Here is a 19,220-nt window from a genome sequence, read left to right as displayed (position 1 = left end):
GGTGGCTCTCTGGCCAGTTGTGCACTGGGTGCTGGGGTGGGACAGGGCAGGGTGGCTCTGGCCAGTTGTGCGCTGGGTGCTGGGGTGGGACGGGGCAGGGTGGCTCTGGCCAGTTGTGCGCTGGGTGCTGGGGTGGGACGGGGCAGGGTGGCTCTGGCCAGTTGTGCGCTGGGTGCTGGGGTGGGACGGGGCAGGGTGGCTCTCTGGCCAGTTGTGCGCTGGGTGCTGGGGTGGGACGGGGCAGGGTGGCTCTGGCCAGTTGTGCGCTGGGTGCTGGGGTGGGGTGGGGCAGGGTGGCTCTCTGGCCAGTTGTGCGCTGGGTGCTGGGGTGGGACGGGGCAGGGTGGCTCTCTGGCCAGTTGTGTGCTGGGTGCTGGGGTGGGACGGGGCAGGGTGGCTCTCTGGCCAGTTGTGCGCTGGGTGCTGGGGTGGGACGGGGCAGGGTGGCTCTCTGGCCAGTTGTGTGCTGGGTGCTGGGGTGGGACGGGGCAGGGTGGCTCTGGCCAGTTGTGTGCTGGGTGCTGGGGTGGGACGGGGCAGGGTGGCTCTCTGGCCAGTTGTGTGCTGGGTGCTGGGGTGGGACGGGGCAGGGTGGCTCTGGCCAGTTGTGTGCTGGGTGCTGGGGTGGGACAGGGCAGGGTGGCTCTCTGGCCAGTTGTGTGCTGGGTGCTGGGGTGGGACGGGGCAGGGTGGCTCTGGCCAGTTGTGTGCTGGGTGCTGGGGTGGGACGGGGCAGGGTGGCTCTGGCCAGTTGTGCGCTGGGTGCTGGGGTGGGACAGGGCAGGGTGGCTCTGGCCAGTTGTGTGCTGGGTGCTGGGGTGGGACGGGACAGGGTGGCTCTGGCCAGTTGTGCGCTGGGTGCTGGGGTGGGACAGGGCAGGGTGGCTCTCTGGCCAGTTGTGCGCTGGGTGCTGGGGTGGGACGGGGCAGGGTGGCTCTCTGGCCAGTTGTGTGCTGGGCGCCGGGGTGGGACAGGGCAGGGTGGCTCTGGCCAGTTGTGTGCTGGGTGCTGGGGTGGGACAGGGCAGGGTGGCTCTGGCCAGTTGTGCGCTGGGTGCTGGGGTGGGACAGGGCAGGGTGGCTCTGGCCAGTTGTGCGCTGGGGTGGGACAGGGCAGGGCCGGTGGCTCTGGCCAGTTGTGCGCTGGGGTGGCTGGGGCAGGGCCGGTGGCTCTGGCCAGTTGCGCGCTGGGGTGGCTGGGGCAGGGCCGGTGGCTCTGGCCAGTTGTGCGCCGGGGTGGCTGGGGCAGGGCCGGTGGCTCTGGCCAGTTGCGCGCCGGGGTGGCTGGGGCAGGGCCGGTGGCTCTGGCCAGTTGTGCGCCGGGGTGGCTGGGGCAGGGCCGGTGGCTCTGGCCAGTTGCGCGCCGGGGTGGCTGGGGCAGGGCCGGTGGCTCTGGCCAGTTGCGCGCCGGGGTGGCTGGGGCAGGGCCGGTGGCTCTGGCCAGTTGCGCGCCGGGGTGGCTGGGGCAGGGCCGGTGGCTCTGGCCAGTTGCGCGCCGGGGTGGCTGGGGCAGGGCCGGTGGCTCTGGCCAGTTGTGCGCCGGGGTGGCTGGGGCAGGGCCGGTGGCTCTGGCCAGTTGTGCGCCGGGGTGGCTGGGGCAGGGCCGGTGGCTCTGGCCAGTTGTGCGCCGGGGTGGCTGGGGCAGGGCCGGTGGCTCTGGCCAGTTGTGCGCCGGGGTGGCTGGGGCAGGGCCGGTGGCTCTGGCCAGTTGTGCGCCGGGGTGGCTGGGGCAGGGCCGGTGGCTCTGCTGGGCAGCGAGCAGGAAATGGGCAGCAGCTGGTGGTGGACGTTCTCTGCACGGTGCAGGGGCCGCCGTGGGCGCCAGCGGGGCAGAAGCAGCCCAGGGCTCCTGTGTCCTGCCCGCCCGGCCCAGCTCCATGCCAGGAGAGGGTGAGTGTTTGGCTCCCAGTGGCCACCGGGGGGCGCCTCTGCACCGGCCCGGTCCCTCTCAGGCCACCCCAAAGGGTGGAGCCGGGGGGAGGGGGAGGTCCCTGTGGGTCACGGCTGCCCCCTCAGGCTGGGGGCTCGGCAGGGGATCCATCTGGCCCCTTCCCTCCCCCGGCCTCACTCCCATCTGAGGGCCCAGCATCGCTCTGACTGGGGCAGCCCAGCCCCACTGCGGGGCACCTGGCTCGGTCTCCCAGCAGCCTCAGAGTCACTCTGCCCCACTGCTGTGCCCCGCCCTGGCTGTGCTCTGGGCCCGCCTGGGGCCAGGCTGGCTCCCCTGCCCTTGGCCTGGGAGGGAGGGCCAGGCGCTCTTGGGGGCTCCCCCCATGTCCTGGCTAAGATGGAGCCCAGACTGAATTGGGTGGGTGGCCAGGGGGGCTGTCCCCTCCCCGTTGCTGTGTCTTGCCATGACATGGGACACGTGTGCCCCGCTCTGGCCCCGGGCCCTGTAATGCCCCCCCCCCTCACCCTGGGGCGCTCTAAGGCTGCTTTCTGCCCCCCCACATTGGTGCCATGGGGTGCGCCCTGATACCCAGTGGTAGACGGCCCCCTCCCTCCTGACGAGCCAGGTGCCCCCCCATTTGCCAGTGATGCCAAGGGCCTGGCCCTGCCGGTGCCCTGTGGGCTGGGACCGAGATGCCCCGCGGGCGCTGTCCTGGGACCAGCCTGTTGCAATGGGCCCATGGCCCGTGCCTGGCGCCTGTTGCCGCGGTATCAGCCCTGCGCTTACTGGTGAGCTGAGCCTGCCTTGCCCACGGCCGCCTGGGCCTTGGGCCTCCCCCCGGACCGTGGGGTGGGGGCTTCTTTCAGGCCTCTTCCCTCCAGGGGTGGCGCTGAGCCAGCTATGGGGGCACTGGCAGCAGGGGGAGCCTAGCCCGGCGGGCAGGGGGGCTGTCAGGCTGCACCCCCATCTCCCCGCCAGGGCAGGAAGGAGTTAAGCGGCTGCAGCTGGCAGCTTCCCAGCCAGCTCCCCTGGGCTGTGCCCATCCTGGGGGTGGAGACAAGCTGCCAGCAGGAGCAAAGGAACAGTTGGGGGGGGACCAGGCCGGGTCTGGGCACCGCTGAGGGCATCCGCTCAGGGCAAATTGCTTGAACTTGGGGCTCCTTATGACCCCAGACTGGAGACCTTCCCAAACAGGCTGCAAACCAGCCCCACAGAGCTCCAGCTGCCTGCCTGGCCAGCCATATGCCTGATGGGCAAAACCCCTCGGACACCCCAGCTCTCCCTGTGCCACAGTCAGCCCCAGGCCTAACACACAGGTGAGGGGCTATAGAACCCGATCTCACCTCCCCCCAACGGGTCCTCCCAGTCCAAGAAACCAGCCACAGATCCCTGCCAATTTACACTCTGGATCTTACCCACAAATCACGCTGGGCCGACCCTCTAGAATCTACAGTGCGAAGGTTTATGACAAAAAGGAAAGGTGGCGGGCGAGGTGGTTGTGGAGAATACGTTCCGTGCACCAGTCCCCCAGTTCTCGGTGCAGGCTGCAGCAGGGATGTTACAACCTGCCAGCTTAGGAGTCTGGTTACATCCTACGCCAGGACGGGTCCCCGGTTCTTCCCGCTCGCTGCCCCTCGCAAGGCTGCATCTGGGATCAGGAGCTGAACTGAGGACAAGATGGAGTCGGCCACGTGGCATTTTAAATCCACCCCTAGTACCTTCCGAGCGGGGGCTGGTCACGTGGCCCAGTGACCGATCCCTGGGTCCCAAGTCAGCAGCCATGGGACCGGCGGGTTTGCAGGTCTCAGACACATTGCTCAGGTGTACTGGCCTCTCGGGCGCCTGTCCCTGGAGCCGAGCTAGTTAGCAGTCACTGACTGACCATTCCTGGCCCGTTGCGCTGTTCTTGAACAGACAGACACATGTGGACAGACAGACAGACACCCACATAGACAGGCATGCGCACGCACACACACGCTGTGACGACGCAGTCGAGGGCCTCCCGTTCCTGCAGCCCCGTGGCAGCCAGAACCGACTCCGCCAGGCGTAGAACCGAGAGGGGTTCACTGCTCCTTCAGGGCACAGCCCCGCACAGACGGGATGTGGCTACAGGGGCCCGGGCCAGGATGCCTCAGACCCAGGGTTAGGGGTCCATCGCCCCCTGCTTAGCCTCTGCTCTCCATGCCTCCCAGACAGCCACTGCCCCCCTCCCAGGCCCTGCCCCCCAGCCAGGTGCGAGTCTCCCCCTCCCCCTTTGTCTCTCCCTGGGAGGCTGGGTTAATCCACATGTGGGTGAGTCGGTGAGAATCTCCCATCCCAGCGCAGGGACCCCCGGGTCACAGAGCAGACGCCCCCCCCCGCGCCACACGCGCGCACACTCAGACATGACAGCAGACACAACTTCCTTTGCGGTTGCCCCGTGCCAGTGACCCAGCGCAAGGGGTCCCGTCCCTGGAGCTCCCGGCTGTCGTCACGGCGCAGCGTGCGGCTCGCTCACGCCTGCAGTCAGCACCCTTCGAAAACGGGCCCCCGGCACTTTGCAGGCCAGGTTTCTGTGCGCCCGGGTAGCTAGTCAGTGGGAGGGACGAGGGGCGCTGGGGGGCTGATCTCCGAGGAGCGCCTGCCGCCGGGGGCCATTCGGACTAGTGCGTAACACCGCGACCTCCACAAGACCCTCCGGCTGGCCTCGGTGGCGCTTCCCCTGGACCTCGAATAGAGCCTCCCGCCTCACCTGCTGCCCGGCTCGACAGGCGCATGGCAGCTATTTGCACGGCGCAGCAGCTGGTTAAAGCCACGGTCTCCTCCGGATAGGTCCCCGGGTGCAGAGGCTCCATACAGCCCCGGGGAGCTGCCTGTCTTGTAGGCGTGTGTGACGTAGTGGGGGTACTTGCTGGGCTGTGGTGACCCCTGCTGTCTGGAGCAAGACCCAGCAGGGAAAACCTCACTATGCAAAGGTAGTGCCAAACCTGTTGAACCAGACACCCCCCCATGGAGAGGAACAAAGGAAGGTGGATGCTGCCCTGGCTGGGGGGCAGGGCTGGAAGAGGGGGAGTTAGTTCCTGGCTGGAAGGCAGGGAAGAAGGAGCTGGGGAGGGGGGCTGGGACTCCCCTATCTCAAGGGGGGCACTGAGGCCTCTTAGCCCCAGTTCCTGTAACCAGATTACATCTGTGCTGCGCTGTGCTGGAGGAACAATAAACAACCTCCATTCTACTGGCTGGTGAAGTCTGTTCATGCCATTTCGGGGTGCAGGAGACGGGGAACCCCCAACGCGTCACACCGTGTTCACAGCTGGCTGTGGCGTTTGACTCCCGCTGATTCACCCCACATTGGCCCACCCACCTAGGCCCAGCCGAGCAGATAAGGCTGTTCCTAGAGAGAGACAAAGGAAGGGAGGTGGGGACGGCGGGGGGTAGGGCCTGGGCGCTGGGGCAGCCTTGGCTGGGGGACGCAAGAGGAGAGCAGACTAAGTCCAGGACGGGGGGGTGTCAGGGGCCGGGAACCCCTGCCCCCAAGAGGACTAAGGCTCTGCCCTGGCTCCTGTGGCAGCATCGCCCCTAAGCCAGGCCGGGTCTCTGCGAACCAATAACCCTTCTGCTCCACTGGCGGCCGAGGGTCACGTCTGGCTGCAGATGGGGGTGCAGGGCGGGCCCCCCGCCGCGCCGTCACAGGAGCCCCGAGCTGTGTTTCCCCAGAGGCGCGTGGAGGAAGGGCCGGTCGGCCACGAGGGGACTTCCTGTCCCGCCCGGACTTCGGGAATGAAAGCGACGAGGAAGTGGGGAGAGGCTAATCCCAGCCGGAACTCGGCACATTCCACCGGAGGCTGCGCACAGCACACGCCCTCCCGACGTGGACGGCCGCACACACGTTGCCATGCAGGTGACCATGTTTCCGAGGCGCGTTCCTGTAAACGGCTGTTTGGCAAGAGCTGGATTTGCCACCCGTTGGCCGACTATTTACATGCATCCGGTGTGATTCCTAAACGCAAAACCACAGGATAAAATGGGGGGGGCCAGCGCGAACGGCTCCCGTGGGAGGGGTGCTGTCGTCCGTCCGTACCGGGATAGCGGTTGCAGGGACGTGCCGCTTGGCGCAGGCCCAGACCTAGTTTGCCAACCCCAGCCGCTTACCCCAGTTGCACTCAGCACGGTAGGGGGCTGGGTGTGGGGCTCTATGGGGCAGCAGATTGCACAGGACAAAGAGGTGCCCTCCCCCAGCTCCTTCCAGCCAGGCTGGTGGTCGTGGGCCATGTCACCTGGGGTGACCCACGCGTCCCGCCCAGCCGGTCCCAGCCCAGCCCCTGCCTGGGTTAACTAATGACTGGTCATTTCAAGGCTTAGCCCGCTCCAGCCTCAGCTTGAAAACTTCCCAGCAAGTGGCGGGCATGGCTGGCTGAGCCGCTGGGAACACAGACCCCACTCCAGCCCGGTGGGCAGGGGAGGTGGGGAGCAGAGTCGTCCCCCCTGGCTGCAAGGTGCAGCCCATGCCCAGATGAACACATGGCTCTGCCCGGTGCCCCGTGTGAGGAGCACAACAGGGGCACCAGTGAGTCACAAGTCCTCGTGCTGGGCTCACCAGGGCCGTGTGTGCAAGGTGGGTCTGAGCGGGGGGGAAGCAGGGGGGTGGGCGGAAGAAGGAGATGGGGTGTGGGGGCAGAGTAGGGGCCGAGGGTCTCTGGGCAGAGGCACCATATGTGGAGCCAGGTCTAAGTGGAGGCGCAGTGCCAGGGGACAGGGCAGGGTGTCTGGGTGAAGATTTTGGGGGCAGGGTGGGGGCAGGATTCTGAGAGGGGCAGGGTGCGGGGCAGGTCTCTGGGTGAAGATTTTAGGGGCAGGGTGGGGACAGGTCTCTGGGTGAAGATTTTGGGGGCAGGTTTCTGAGAGGGGCAGGGTGAGGGCAGGTCTCTGGGTGAAGATTTTGGGGGCAGGGTGGGGGCAGGTCTCTGGGTGAAGATTTTGGGGGCAGGTTTCTGAGAGGGGCAGGGTGAGGGCAGGTCTCTGGGTGAAGATTTTGGGGGCAGGTTTCTGAGAGGGGCAGGGTGAGGGCAGGTCTCTGGGTGAAGATTTTGGAGGCAGGGTGGGGGCAGGTCTCTGGGTGAAGATTTTGGGGGCAGGGTGGGGGCAGGTCTCTGAGAGGGGCAGGGTGGGGGCAGGTCTCAGGGTGAAGATTTTGGGGGCAGGGTGGGGGCAGGTCTCTGAGAGGGGCAGGGTGGGGGCAGGTCTCTGGGTGAAGATTTTGGGGGCAGGGTGGGGGCAGGTCTCTGGGTGAAGATTTGGGGGGCAGGGTGGGGGCAGGTCTCTGAGAGGGGCAGGGTGGGGGCAGGTCTCTGGGTGAAGATTGGGGGGGGCAGGGTGGGGGCAGGTCTCAGGGTGAAGATTTGGGGGGCAGGGTGGGGGCAGGTCTCTGGGTGAAGATTTGGGGGGCAGGGTGGGGGCAGGTCTCTGAGAGGGGCAGGGTGGGGGCAGGTCTCAGGGTGAAGATTTTGGGGGCAGGGTGGGGGCAGGTCTCTGGGTGAAGATTTGGGGGGGCAGGTCTCTGGGTGAAGATTTTGGGGGCAGGGTGGGGGCAGGTCTCTGGGTGAAGATTTTGGGGGCAGGGTGGGGGCAGGTCTCTGGGTGAAGATTTTGGGGGCAGGGTGGGGGCAGGTCTCTGGGTGAAGATTTGGGGGGGCAGGTCCCTGGGACGCGAGGTCTCCGTGGGGCCCGGTCTCCGGGCGGGGGGCGGGCTCTGTGCGCGCCCGGAGCTGGCTGGGGGCAGAGCCGAACTTGGCGCTCCGGCCGGGGCTGGGGGAGCGCTCAGCGGGTCCCGCCCGGCGAGCCAGCGCCGCCCCGCACCGCACGGAGCCTGCCAGGGTAAGCGCCGCCGGGCTGCGGGAGCCTGCCCCACGGAGCCCCACACCCCGCCCGCCGGCCAGGGCCAGACCCGGGCGGGGCAATCCGGGCCTGATGCCGCCCATTCAGCGGCGCGGGGGGGGGGGGGGGGGGGGGGGGGGGGGGCGGGGAAAACTGAGGCACAAAGCGGGGCGGGACCTAACCACTAGCCCCCACTGCCCTGCCGGGCTGGGAACAGAACCCGGGAGTCCTGCTTCCAGCCCCCCGTCTAACCACTAGCCCCCACTGCCCTGCCCGGGCTGGGAACAGAACCCGGGAGTCCTGCTTCCAGCCCCCCGTCTAACCACTAGCCCCCACTGCCCTGCCCGGGCTGGGAACAGAACCCGGGAGTCCTGCTTCCAGCCCCCCGTCTAACCACTAGCCCCCACTGCCCTGCCGGGCTGGGAACAGAACCCGGGAGTCCTGCTTCCAGCCCCCCGTCTAACCACTAGCCCCCACTGCCCTGCCGGGCTGGGAACAGAACCCGGGAGTCCTGCTTCCAGCCCCCCGTCTAACCACTAGCCCCCACTGCCCTGCCCGGGCTGGGAACAGAACCCGGGAGTCCTGCTTCCAGCCCCCCGTCTAACCACTAGCCCCCACTGCCCTGCCCGGGCTGGGAACAGAACCCGGGAGTCCTGCTTCCAGCCCCCCGTCTAACCACTAGCCCCCACTGCCCTGCCGGGCTGGGAACAGAACCCGGGAGTCCTGCTTCCAGCCCCCCGTCTAACCACTAGCCCCCACTGCCCTGCCGGGCTGGGAACAGAACCCGGGAGTCCTGCTTCCAGCCCCCCGTCTAACCACTAGCCCCCACTGCCCTGCCTGGGCTGGGAACAGAACCCGGGAGTCCTGCTTCCAGCCCCCCGTCTAACCACTAGCCCCCACTGCCCTGCCCGGGCTGGGAACAGAACCCAGGAGTCCTGCTTTCAGCCCCCCGTCTAACCACTAGCCCCCACTGCCCTGCTGGGCTGGGAACAGAACCCAGGAGTCCTGCTTCCAGCCCCCTGTCTAACCACTAGCCCCCACTGCCCTGCCGGGCTGGGAACAGAACCTGGGAGTCCTGCTTCCAGCCCCCCGTCTAACCACTAGCCCCCACTGCCCTGCTGGGCTGGGAACAGAACCCGGGAGTCCTGCTTCCAGCCCCCTGTCTAACCACTAGCCCCCACTGCCCTGCTGGGCTGGGAACAGAACACGGGGACCTGAACTCCCAACTCCCCGTCCCAGGGCAAGGTGGGGGCTGGATCCCTGCCCAGGCTGGCCAACCTGACCCCAGTTCAGCACTGGGTGCTCTGGACCCAAACTGGGGCTGGCATGGGCCACCCACTGTGAGCTGTGACCCCGCCTGCAGCCCTGGGCTGGACCCTCCAGGCGCTGGCCGACAGCCTGACCCCGGCTTGGGACCGGGGCAGAGCTGCAGGCTGGGCACTGGGGGACAGGGGCATCCCTGGGGGTCACCTACTCCCCACGGGCTTGGGGGCTCTCCTGTTACTCGGGGGGGGGGGCTGTCTGCAGCCCCCAGGGAGGAGGCATGGCCCAGGCACTTGTGTACACTCTCTGGACCCCCTCAGACACCTGACCCACCGGGCTGCCCCACATGTTGGGGGCAGAGTTAATGCCCCACCCACAGTGCTACTGCCCTGCAGGGGTTAATTAGGCCCAGCCAGAGACTCTCTGCTCTAAGCGCAGCTGGGGGGGGGGCAGGTTAAGCGGCTGGTGGCTGCCGCACGGGGTTACCCCACAAGCCAGGCCTGGCCAGAGGCCGGTGGGGGGGGCTGGCTGGGGCATCATGTAGCTGGATATGAGTTCTCTGCCCCCAACATGGGGTCTGAGATGGGGGGCGGAGGGGAGGGGGTCTCTGGCACCCGTGGGCCAAGCCAGGGTCTGTGACAATCAGGGCAAAAAAATGGGGGGACATAGGGGGGAACCACGTCCTCCCAGCCGCCTGCTAATGGCTGGGCTGCTGGGGAGCAGGGCACCAGGGGGCACCCACCCCAGGGCCGCCTTTCTGTTTTGGGGCCCGGAATCCCCCGACCCCCTGCCAGGCTCTGCGTCAGCCCCCAGAGGGGGACGGGTGGGCCGGCCTGGTGCTGTTTGCATTTCGGTGCCTTTGGGCTGCTCTCCTCACTAATTAGCGGAGGCTTCTGGGAAGGAGCGTCCCCGCATAGTGTTTTCGGGTGCCCCCACCCCGGGCCCCGTGTGCGGTGTGCCAGGCCCGCCCAGCTGCGCTGCGTGGATCCCGTGCCTGTCTGCCTGGGCCGCTGCCCGCCAGCCCCTCCCTGCCTCTCCCGGCAGAAAGCACCAACAGGTGTTTGAGTTTCTGCCCTACTTCCTGCTGGGCCCAGCGCCCTGCTCACACTCTGGTCTCTCTCAGGAGCCTGACCGGGCAGGACAGCGAGGAGCCAGCTTGTTGCCCCGGCGGCCCTGGGGCCCGGCCCAGGATGGCCCTGCAGAATGTCTCGCAGCCGGAGTACCAGCCGGAGCCGGTGCCCTCCGCAGGCAGCCTGCCCGGCCTCTCCAGCATGGTGCACTCCTTCCTGGCGCTGGTGCAGCCCAACGCCTTCCCAGCTGGTAAGCCCCTGCCTGCTGCCCCAGAGCTCCCTCCCCTCCCTCGGGGTTCCCCAGGTTGGGGGCAGTGGCTGATGTGGAGCAGGGCAGGGCCAGACCTGGGTGACTTGGGTCCCTCCCAGCTCCCCCGCGTCCCACCCCGGTTCTGCGTGCACGGGGCCGGCCCGGCGTTCACGGCTCAGCCACCCCACAGCTGTTTGCTCCCCTGTCGTGGGAGGCCGCATGGCCCCATGCCTGGGACCCCTGGGTTCTCTACCCGGATCTGCTGCTCACCGGCCGGCTGAGCTTGGGCTGGTCACACGCCTGCCCCGTGCCTCAGTTTCCCCGTCGATGGGATGGGCTTGGGATGCACGGCTGGAGCGCGCGGGGCCCGAGGACAGTCTGTGGTGGCGTAATGCGCAGTGCAACAGACGGAAGGGCTGTGGTGCGGGTTACAACATGCTTAGGGGCTGGAGGAGGGATGCCGGAGCCTGGCAGGCCTGTTAAAGGAACGATTTACTTTTGAACCGGCAGCCCCCTGCTATGTGAGGGGTCCGGGGGGGTGGAGCGACGGGGGAGCTGGCTGGCAGGAGGGCATAACAGGGGCCAGTGGGGAAAGGTTCAGGGTGGCGACAAAGGGGGCATGGAGGATGGGGTCATTCATGGGTCACGGGGCAGAAACTCAGCTGGGACAGAGGGTGCATCTCAGCCAGACTCCTCTCCCCTCCCCACCCTACCCCAAGCCCCACCAGCCCTCTCAGCTCTGCCTCCTTATCCATGGGGCTGCGGTGGGGGTTCTCGGCCTCAGGAGTGTTGCAGACGGGCTGTGGGCTGAGAGCCCTGGGGGAGCGGGGGGTGCGGCCCGCAGCCCTGAGCAGGGCCTGGCCTCCGGCCTGGAGGGATGACTTCTGGGGCGTTGATCCAGCCCTGCCCTGTCACGCGGCCGTCGACTGGTTACGCGTCAGTTCCAAGGCAAAGGCTGGCCAGCCAGGGGGCAGTCGGCAGAGGTTACAGGATTGCCCCGGGCAGGTCAGTCCCAGGCAGAGAGCGCAGCGCTCCAGCGGGGCGACTGGGCAGCACCAGGCTGGCAGTGTTGTGGGTCCTGGGCTACCAGGGAGAGCTGGGCAGGGAGCGGGGGCCTCTTACGGGACGTGCGTCTGTTGTGTCTTGAAGAGCAATAAAAGCTGCTATCGAGCGCCGCGTCTCTTGGCAACAGAGCGGCCGATCAAAGCCAGTGTGCCGAACGCAGCATAATGCCCGCTGGAAAACACCCCACTAGCCGTGCCAGGGACGGCATCGAATACGCCAAGAAAAAGCTCTTGGAGTCGGCAGGGAAAGTAACTTAGTTTCTTACAGGTACCGCAACCCGGCTCCCCGCTGGCTCTGCCGGAGCTGTGCGCCCGGGTGCCCCTGCTCCCTGCACCCCGGGGAGTCCTTGTGGCTCACTCCCTGAGAACAGCTGCTCGAGGTGCAGCCGCAGTCCCAGCAGGCGGTCTGCGAGGGGCCGTTGGGAAAGGGGTGACAATTGCACCGTGCCACTGTGTAGGCAGCCAGGAGCATCCACACCTGGGGCACGGCACGCAGCTCTGTCGCCCCCCCAGCAGGAGATTAGAAGTGGGACAAGCGCAGAGAAGGGCCAGGGATCAGCGCCACCCGCGGGGAAACGAGAGCGCAGGGGCTCCCGGCGTAGGAGCGAGAGGGCGGGGGGGGGCGGGGCGGGGCGGCCGGAGGGCCAGGAGACCGAGGCAGGTGTGGAGAAAGTGACTCGGGGCGTGTTATTTACCCTTCCCAGAACGTGAGACCTCGGGATCACCCAGTGACCGTAACAGGCAGCTGGTTGAAAGCAAACTCACGGAAGTGCTGCTGCATGCGCGGCACAGCCAGCCTGGGGAACTGCTCCCGGCGCGGGGCCGTCAAGGTCAAACTAACTGGGTGACAAAAGAAGTTCCTGGAGGGCTGATCCGTCAGCGGCTCTTAGACTGGGGGGCAGGGAGCCGAGCCCATGCTCAGCGCGTCCCTAACACTCGCTCTTCCCCAAGCCAGCCAGACTCCCCCACACCCAGTAGCCCAGCTAAGTCCCTGCAGCCCCTCCTCTTCCTTTGTCCCCGGCCAAAGGTATCTCGTGGTCACACCTTCCTTCCAGGTGCAGGTTCCTTACGGGCTGCACACACCTCCTCAGTGAGTCCCGGAATCCCCCATCCCTAGCTAGATAGTAATGCAGTGCCCAGGTAAACCGAGGCACGGCCCGGGGTACCACAGGACAGCAGCAATCACGTGCCACAGAACAAAGCAGACCGGGCGACTCCGACCCCCGCTGCGTCACAGGGGTGTGGCAGGATCTGAGTAGGCTGGAGGGCAGAGGGTTGGGTGGTGTGGGGTGCAGGTGAGCTCAGGGCAGGGGTGTGGGGGGGGGCTCGGGGCTGGGAGTGCAGCCTGGGGCCCTGATCTCCACAGGTTGGAGCACCTCGGATCACCCTGGCCAGAGATGGGTTTGTGGGGCCCACCCCTCTGAGTCAGGTCCCTTGGAGGAGGCCTTCACGTGGGCACCCAAGGTCAGGGAAAGCGTTGGCTTTGGGCTTTTCCTGCCTCAGTTTCTCTGCTCTGTAGAACGAGGATCGTGACCCTTCCCTGTTTGCAATGCAGGCCGGTCGGCAGGGGCGGGGGTGGGAGGCCGCCTGGGAACGGCTCAGCTGTGCTGGAGGGACCGTTTCACACAGGAACCCTACGAGGAAGGGCCTGGCTGCTTGTGGTCAGCGGAGAGCCTGGGCCGGGCAGCCCTGGGATCCGCCCAGCCGGTCCCGCTGCGCCAGCCACCGCTGGCTGCTTTCCCTTTAGCTTCCGGCTGCTGGGCGCTGCTCACCAGCCGCCTCGGTCCAGCCCAGGGGGCTCTGGCCCCCTGAATCAACCCCCCCCCCCCCGCCTGGGCCAGCCTGAGGCGCTTTTGTCCTTAGCCGCTCCCTTTGCCTCCCTGGCCTTGTTTCCTTGTTGCCCCATCGCGCCTGTTTCTTTTGCAGCTTGCAAACACGCAGCTCTGACTGGTTTGATCAGTTTCTGTGGTCAGCTGTGCCGGGGCAGGGGGCGGGGCTGTGCTGGGGCAGGGGGCGGGGCTGTGCCGGAGCGGGGAGCGGGGCTGTGCCAGAGTGGGGCTGTGCCGGAGCAGGGGGCGGGGCTGTGCCGGAGCCAGGGAGGTGAAGGACTAGTTGACTAGTGGAGTATCTAATAAGCAAATGCTTGTCGGATAGCCGACATGCTAGAGGACTAGTCATTCCCCCCTCCCCCTTGCTGCCTCTGTCAGAAAGGGGCAGCAAGGGGGGAAGGGGGGGGGTACTTCAAAGCAGCAGCGCCGTGTGGAGCCTGGGGCCAGACCCCGACTCTCTGCCCTGGTGAGGCTCCTTGCGGTGTTTCAAAGCGGCAGTGCCGTGTGGAGCCCAGGATCAGCTGGAGTCCCCAGCTGACCCCGGGCTCCTTGGGCGCTTTCGCCTTTGAAGTGTAGCAACAGCCCTGGGGAATCGCCCTATCGACTGATCAAAGGGTTGATGCGAAATGCACCGACTATTTGATTTAGTCAGTTAGTCGATACTAAACATCCTTAGCCAGGGCAGGGGGCGGGGCTGTGCCAGGGCAGGGGGCGGGGCTGTGCCAGAGCGGGAGGGCAGGGCAGGGCAGGGAGCAGGGCTCTGCTGGAGCAGGGGGTGGGGCTGTGCCAGAGTGGGGCTGTGCCGGAGCAGGGGGTGGGGCTGTGCCAGAGCGGGGCTGTGCCAGGGCAGGGGGCGGGGCTGTGCCAGGGCAGGGGGCGGGGCTGTGCCGGAGCAGGGGGCGGAGCTGTGCCAGGGCAGGGAGCGGGGATGTGCCGGAGAAGGGGCGGGGCTGTGCCGGAGTGGGGCTGTGCCGGAGCAGGGGGCGGGGCTGTGCCGGAGCGGGGAGCGGGGCTGTGCACAGCCCTGCCTCTGGGGAGAGCGCCCCCTGCTGCCCCCGCCCTGCTCCTGGCAGTGCTGGCCTTTTGCTCAGCATTCTTCCTTGCACACAAAGCCGTCGCCCTCGAGGCCCGGGTGGCGCAGAGGGAGGGGCCGTGCGGGAGCAGGAGCGCTGGGTGCGGGCCCTGCCGGTGGGAGAGGGGCTGGCTGGGGGAGGCGGTGTTGCTGTGGTTCGGGGCCCTGGTGCCGCTGGCTGCCTGGTCGGGACTCGCCTATAGAGGCTGTGGCTGGCACCCACGAGCAGGAGGTTGGGCGCCGCTCGCCGGGGGCTCTGGGTCAGGCAACAGCTCCCCGGGCTCCTGGGCATGGCTACGGGCAGGGGCCGGGCTCTCCTGGCACAGCTCTGCATTAGCAGGAGTGCTGCCCGGGCCGGTTCCGCCCAGACCTATGGGGCAGGTCCCCTGGCACCTGGGCATGCTGCCAGGGCTGGCCATAGGCCGATTCGACCGAATCGGGCCTCGCACCTAAGGGGGCCCCACGCTCATGAACCCGGAAGTGCCAGCGAGTTACAGAGCCGGGGGCCCTGCTCCACCTATATGTGGAGCTGGGTCTCTCCCCTGGCTCTTCCTGGAGCGGGCCCCGGACCCCCCCTGGCAGCCCCCCCACGCGTCCTCCCACCCCGACCCCAGACAGTCCCCCTCGGCCCGGACCGTCCCTGCCATGCACGGCTCCTCCTCACCGCCCGCTGCCGCCCGCGTGCGCCGTTGCATGTGAGCGGGGAGGACGCGCGGGCCATGAAGTCACGTCACGGCCGGGATTTTAAAACTCCTGGGAGGCAGGTTGCGGGGCCTCGCTGGCTCCAGGTTCGGCCTCCGGGGCCAGAGTGCAGACTCCGGCCCCGCAATGTGGAAGGCAGAAGGTAGGGAAGGGGCTTGTGTGGCGGCGGTGAAGGGGTGGGGACGGGGGGAGGAGAGGAGGCGCCGGCGGGGTGGGGAAGGGAAGGGGCTTGGGTGGAGGCGGAGGGAGGAGAGGAGGCGGTGGGGCGGGGACGGAGGTGTGGGGGAGGGGCAGGGGAAGGGGCTTGGGTGGAGGCAGAGAGGGTGGAGGGGGAGGGGTGGAAGAAGAAGAGGCTTGGGTGGGGGGAGGGGAAGGCACCAAGAGACAGGGTGGAGGAGAGAGTCAAATGGCAGGGGGCCAAGTGCAGACAATGAGGGAAAGGGCAGGAGGGGAGGTGTCAGTGGGAGGGGGACAGGGCGATGCTGGGAGAGGAGAGGGGAGGGGAAGGGCATTGGGGGCTAGAGAGGGGAGGAGGAGGTGCTGGGAGAAGGCTTGAAAGAAGGGGTGGGCATGAGGAAGGTGGGGATGGAGCAAGGCATGTGTGAGGGCACAGAGGGGCAGGAGGGGGACGGGGCAGAGGGTGGTGAGGGGATGGGAATCAGGGAAAAAGAGGGCAAAGGGGGCAGGGGCAGTGAGGGAAGGGGGAGGCACCAGGAGGGTGCAGGTGCCAGGGGATTCTGGGGTGAAGCAGAAGGGCAGACACCTGCAGGGGAGGGACCAGCACCAGAGGAGAGAGGCAGGGCAGGGGTGTAGAGGGAGGTGTTAGGCGAGGGGAGGGGGAGGGGTAGCTCACTTGATCAGAGTGGGACTACTGGAGGAGTGGGCACAGGGGGAGAGAAGGGCTGGTGGAGGGGGCAGGTCGCAGGAGGGCTGAGGGCAGTGAGAAGGGCAGGAGTCAGGGCAGCAGAGGAGGGTGAGGGGTTGGGGGGCTGCAGGCACCGGGGAGCTGATGGAGCAAGGGGAGGAGTCAGGGCAGCAGAGGAGGGTGAGGGGTTGGGGGGCAGCAGGCACCGGGGAGCTGATGGAGCCAGGGGAGGAGACAGGGCAGCAGAGGAGGGTGGGGGGTTGGGGCAGCAGGCACCGGGGAGCTGATGGAGCTAGGGGAGGAGACAGGGCAGCAGAGGAGGGGGTATGTCTACACTACCCTCCTAGTTCGAACTAGGAGGGTAATGTATGCATACCGCACTTGCTAATGAAGCCCGGGATTTGAATTTCCCGGGCTTCATTAGCATAAGCGGGGAGCCGCCATTTTTAAATCCCCGCTGCTTCGAACCCCGTGTAGCGCGGCTACACGGGGCTCGAACTAGGTAGTTCGGACTAGGGTGCCTATTCCGAACTACCGGTACACCTCGTTTCACGAGGAGTAACGGTAGTTCGGAATAGGACCCTAGTCCGAACTACCTAGTTCGAGCCCCGTGTAGCCGCGCTACACGGGGTTCGAAGCAGCGGGGATTTAAAAATGGCGGCTCCCCGCTTATGCTAATGAAGCCCGGGAAATTCAAATCCCGGGCTTCATTAGCAAGTGCGGTATGCATACATTACCCCGCTAGTTCGAACTAGCGGGGTAGTGTAGACATACCCAGGGTGAGGGGTTGGGGCAGCAGGCACCGGGGAGCTGATGGAGCCAGGGGAGGAGACAGGGCAGCAGAGGAGGGTGAGGGGTTGGGGGCAGCAGGCACCAGGGGAGCTGATGGAGCCAGGGGAGGAGTCAGGGCAGCAGAGGAGGGTGAGGGGTTGGGGCAGCAGGCACCAGGGGAGCTGATGGAGCCAGGGGAGGAGACAGGGCAGCAGAGGAGGGTGAGGGGTTGGGGCAGCAGGCACCGGGGAGCTGATGGAGCCAGGGGAGGAGACAGGGCAGCAGAGGAGGGTGAGGGGTTGGGGGCAGCAGGCACCAGGGGAGCTGATGGAGCCAGGGGAGGAGACAGGGCAGCAGAGGAGGGTGGGGGGTTGGGGCAGCAGGCACCAGGGAGCTGATGGAGCAAGGGCAGGAGTCAGGGCAGCAGAGGAGGGTGAGGGGTTGGGGCAGCAGGCACCGGGGAGCTGATGGAGCCAGGGGAGGAGACAGGGCAGCAGAGGAGGGTGGGGGGTTGGGGCAGCAGGCACCGGGGAGCTGATGGAGCCAGGGGAGGAGACAGGGCAGCAGAGGAGGGTGGGGGGTTGGGGCAGCAGGCACCGGGGAGCTGATGGAGCCAGGGGAGGAGACAGGGCAGCAGAGGAGGGTGAGGGGTTGGGGCAGCAGGCACCAGGGAGCTGATGGAGCAAGGGCAGGAGTCAGGGCAGCAGAGGAGGGTGAGGGGTTGGGGCAGCAGGCACCAGGGGAGCTGATGGAGCCAGGGGAGGAGACAGGGCAGCAGAGGAGGGTGAGAGGTTGGGGGGCAGCAGGCACCGGGGAGCTGATGGAGCCAGGGGAGGAGACAGGGCAGCAGAGGAGGGTGAGGGGTTGGGGCAGCAGGCACCGGGGAGCTGATGGAGCCAGGGGAGGAGACAGGGCAGCAGAGGAGGGTGAGGGGTTGGGGCAGCAGGCACCGGGGAGCTGATGGAGCCAGGGGAGGAGACAGGGCAGCAGAGGAGGGTGGGGGGTTGGGGCAGCAGGCACCAGGGGAGCTGATGGAGCCAGGGGAGGAGACAGGGCAGCAGAGGAGGGTGGGGGGTTGGGGCAGCAGGCACCAGGGGAGCTGATGGAGCCAGGGGAGGAGACAGGGCAGCAGAGGAGGGTGAGGGGTTGGGGGCAGCAGGCACCAGGGGAGCTGATGGAGCCAGGGGAGGAGACAGGGCAGCAGAGGAGGGTGGGGGGTTGGGGCAGCAGGCACCAGGGAGCTGATGGAGCAAGGGCAGGAGTCAGGGCAGCAGAGGAGGGTGAGGGGTTGGGGCAGCAGGCACCGGGGAGCTGATGGAGCCAGGGGAGGAGACAGGGCAGCAGAGGAGGGTGAGGGGTTGGGGCAGCAGGCACCGGGGAGCTGATGGAGCAAGGGCAGGAGTCAGGGCAGCAGAGGAGGGTGAGGGGTTGGGGCAGCAGGCACCAGGGGAGCTGATGGAGCCAGGGGAGGAGACAGGGCAGCAGAGGAGGGTGAGGGGTTGGGGCAGCAGGCACCAGGGGAGCTGATGGAGCCAGGGGAGGAGACAGGGCAGCAGAGGAGGGTGGGGGGTTGGGGCAGCAGGCACCAGGGAGCTGATGGAGCCAGGGGAGGAGACAGGGCAGCAGAGGAGGGTGAGGGGTTGGGGCAGCAGGCACCGGGGAGCTGATGGAGCCAGGGGAGGAGACAGGGCAGCAGAGGAGGGTGAGGGGTTGGGGCAGCAGGCACCAGGGGAGCTGATGGAGCCAGGGGAGGAGACAGGGCAGCAGAGGAGGGTGAGGGGTTGGGGCAGCAGGCACCAGGGGAGCTGATGGAGCCAGGGGAGGAGACAGGGCAGCAGAGGAGGGTGAGGGGTTGGGGCAGCAGGCACCAGGGGAGCTGATGGAGCCAGGGGAGGAGACTCGGCAGCAGAGGGGAAAGGTCGAGGGTTATAAAACATTTATTAATACTTGCTCTGCTGCCCACGGCCAGTGTGTTTGTGCCCCGCGGTGCAGGTTGGGTTTCTGTGGCTCTGCAGGAAGGCAGCCAGCACTGCCTGAAGCAACACTGCACCAGCAATGGACAGGAGAGTGGCTCCCGGGCGTGGCTTGCTCCACGGCTTCAGTCCCCTGGCATGGGCCTCCGCCTCTTTCCTTCCCCTCCCCCACTTTGCAAGGACAAGTGAGGCAGAGACCGGCCCTGTGGGGTGAATGAGGTGGGAATGGAGGGGGCGGAAGGTGACACCTCTGGGCAGTTGCAAAGGCTGGAGAGGGGAGGGAAGCCAGATCCAAGATCAATGAGCCCTGGGCAGTGGGCCCGTTGAAAGGAGACTGGACCTGTGGATGCCTTGGGGGTCTGCAGCAAGGGGCGGCTTTGGGAAGCCCCCTCTTTGGAGGTGAATGCCGCAGCATGGAGACACCACCCAGAAGCAGGCGCCACAGACACTAACTGCAGAGTCGTGGGACGGCTCTCACAGATCTTGCACATGCACGAGATGATAGCTCCGGGGGCGGGAGGGCGGAGGGGTCAGTTGCCCCTGGGAGAAAAATAATATAAAATGTAGTTAAAAATAGATGTCCCACGTTTTAAAAAGGAATCCCAGATCTCCTGCCTTTG

General features: G+C 67.1%; 1 protein-coding gene across 4 annotated transcripts in view; it reads left to right on the top strand.

Annotated features, from left to right (window-relative positions):
- Positions 1-5,630: 5,630 nt before the first annotated feature.
- LOC102444131 (prominin-1-A-like) overlaps positions 5,631-19,220 on the top strand; it is a 40,946-nt gene continuing 27,356 nt past the window's right edge. For 2 of the 4 annotated variants that reach the window (XM_089780258.1, XM_075934494.2), the window contains exons 1-2: positions 7,591-7,741; positions 10,128-10,324. In XM_089780258.1, coding sequence (XP_089636384.1) covers positions 10,195-10,324 — 130 coding nt within the window. In that variant the 5' untranslated portion in view covers positions 7,591-7,741; positions 10,128-10,194. Of the gene's footprint in view, positions 5,769-7,590; positions 7,742-10,127; positions 10,325-11,396; positions 11,657-19,220 lie in introns of those variants that run through there. The other 2 variants (XM_075934495.2, XM_075934496.2) reach the window with 2 other exon arrangements.

The sequence above is a fragment of the Pelodiscus sinensis genome, chromosome 8, assembly GCF_052426305.1.
Source record: "Pelodiscus sinensis isolate ZL-2025 chromosome 8, ASM5242630v1, whole genome shotgun sequence".
NCBI classification, from domain to species: domain Eukaryota; kingdom Metazoa; phylum Chordata; order Testudines; family Trionychidae; genus Pelodiscus; species Pelodiscus sinensis.
Note: the sequence above shows the minus strand (reverse complement) of the source record. Positions and strands in the feature narration are given on the sequence as shown.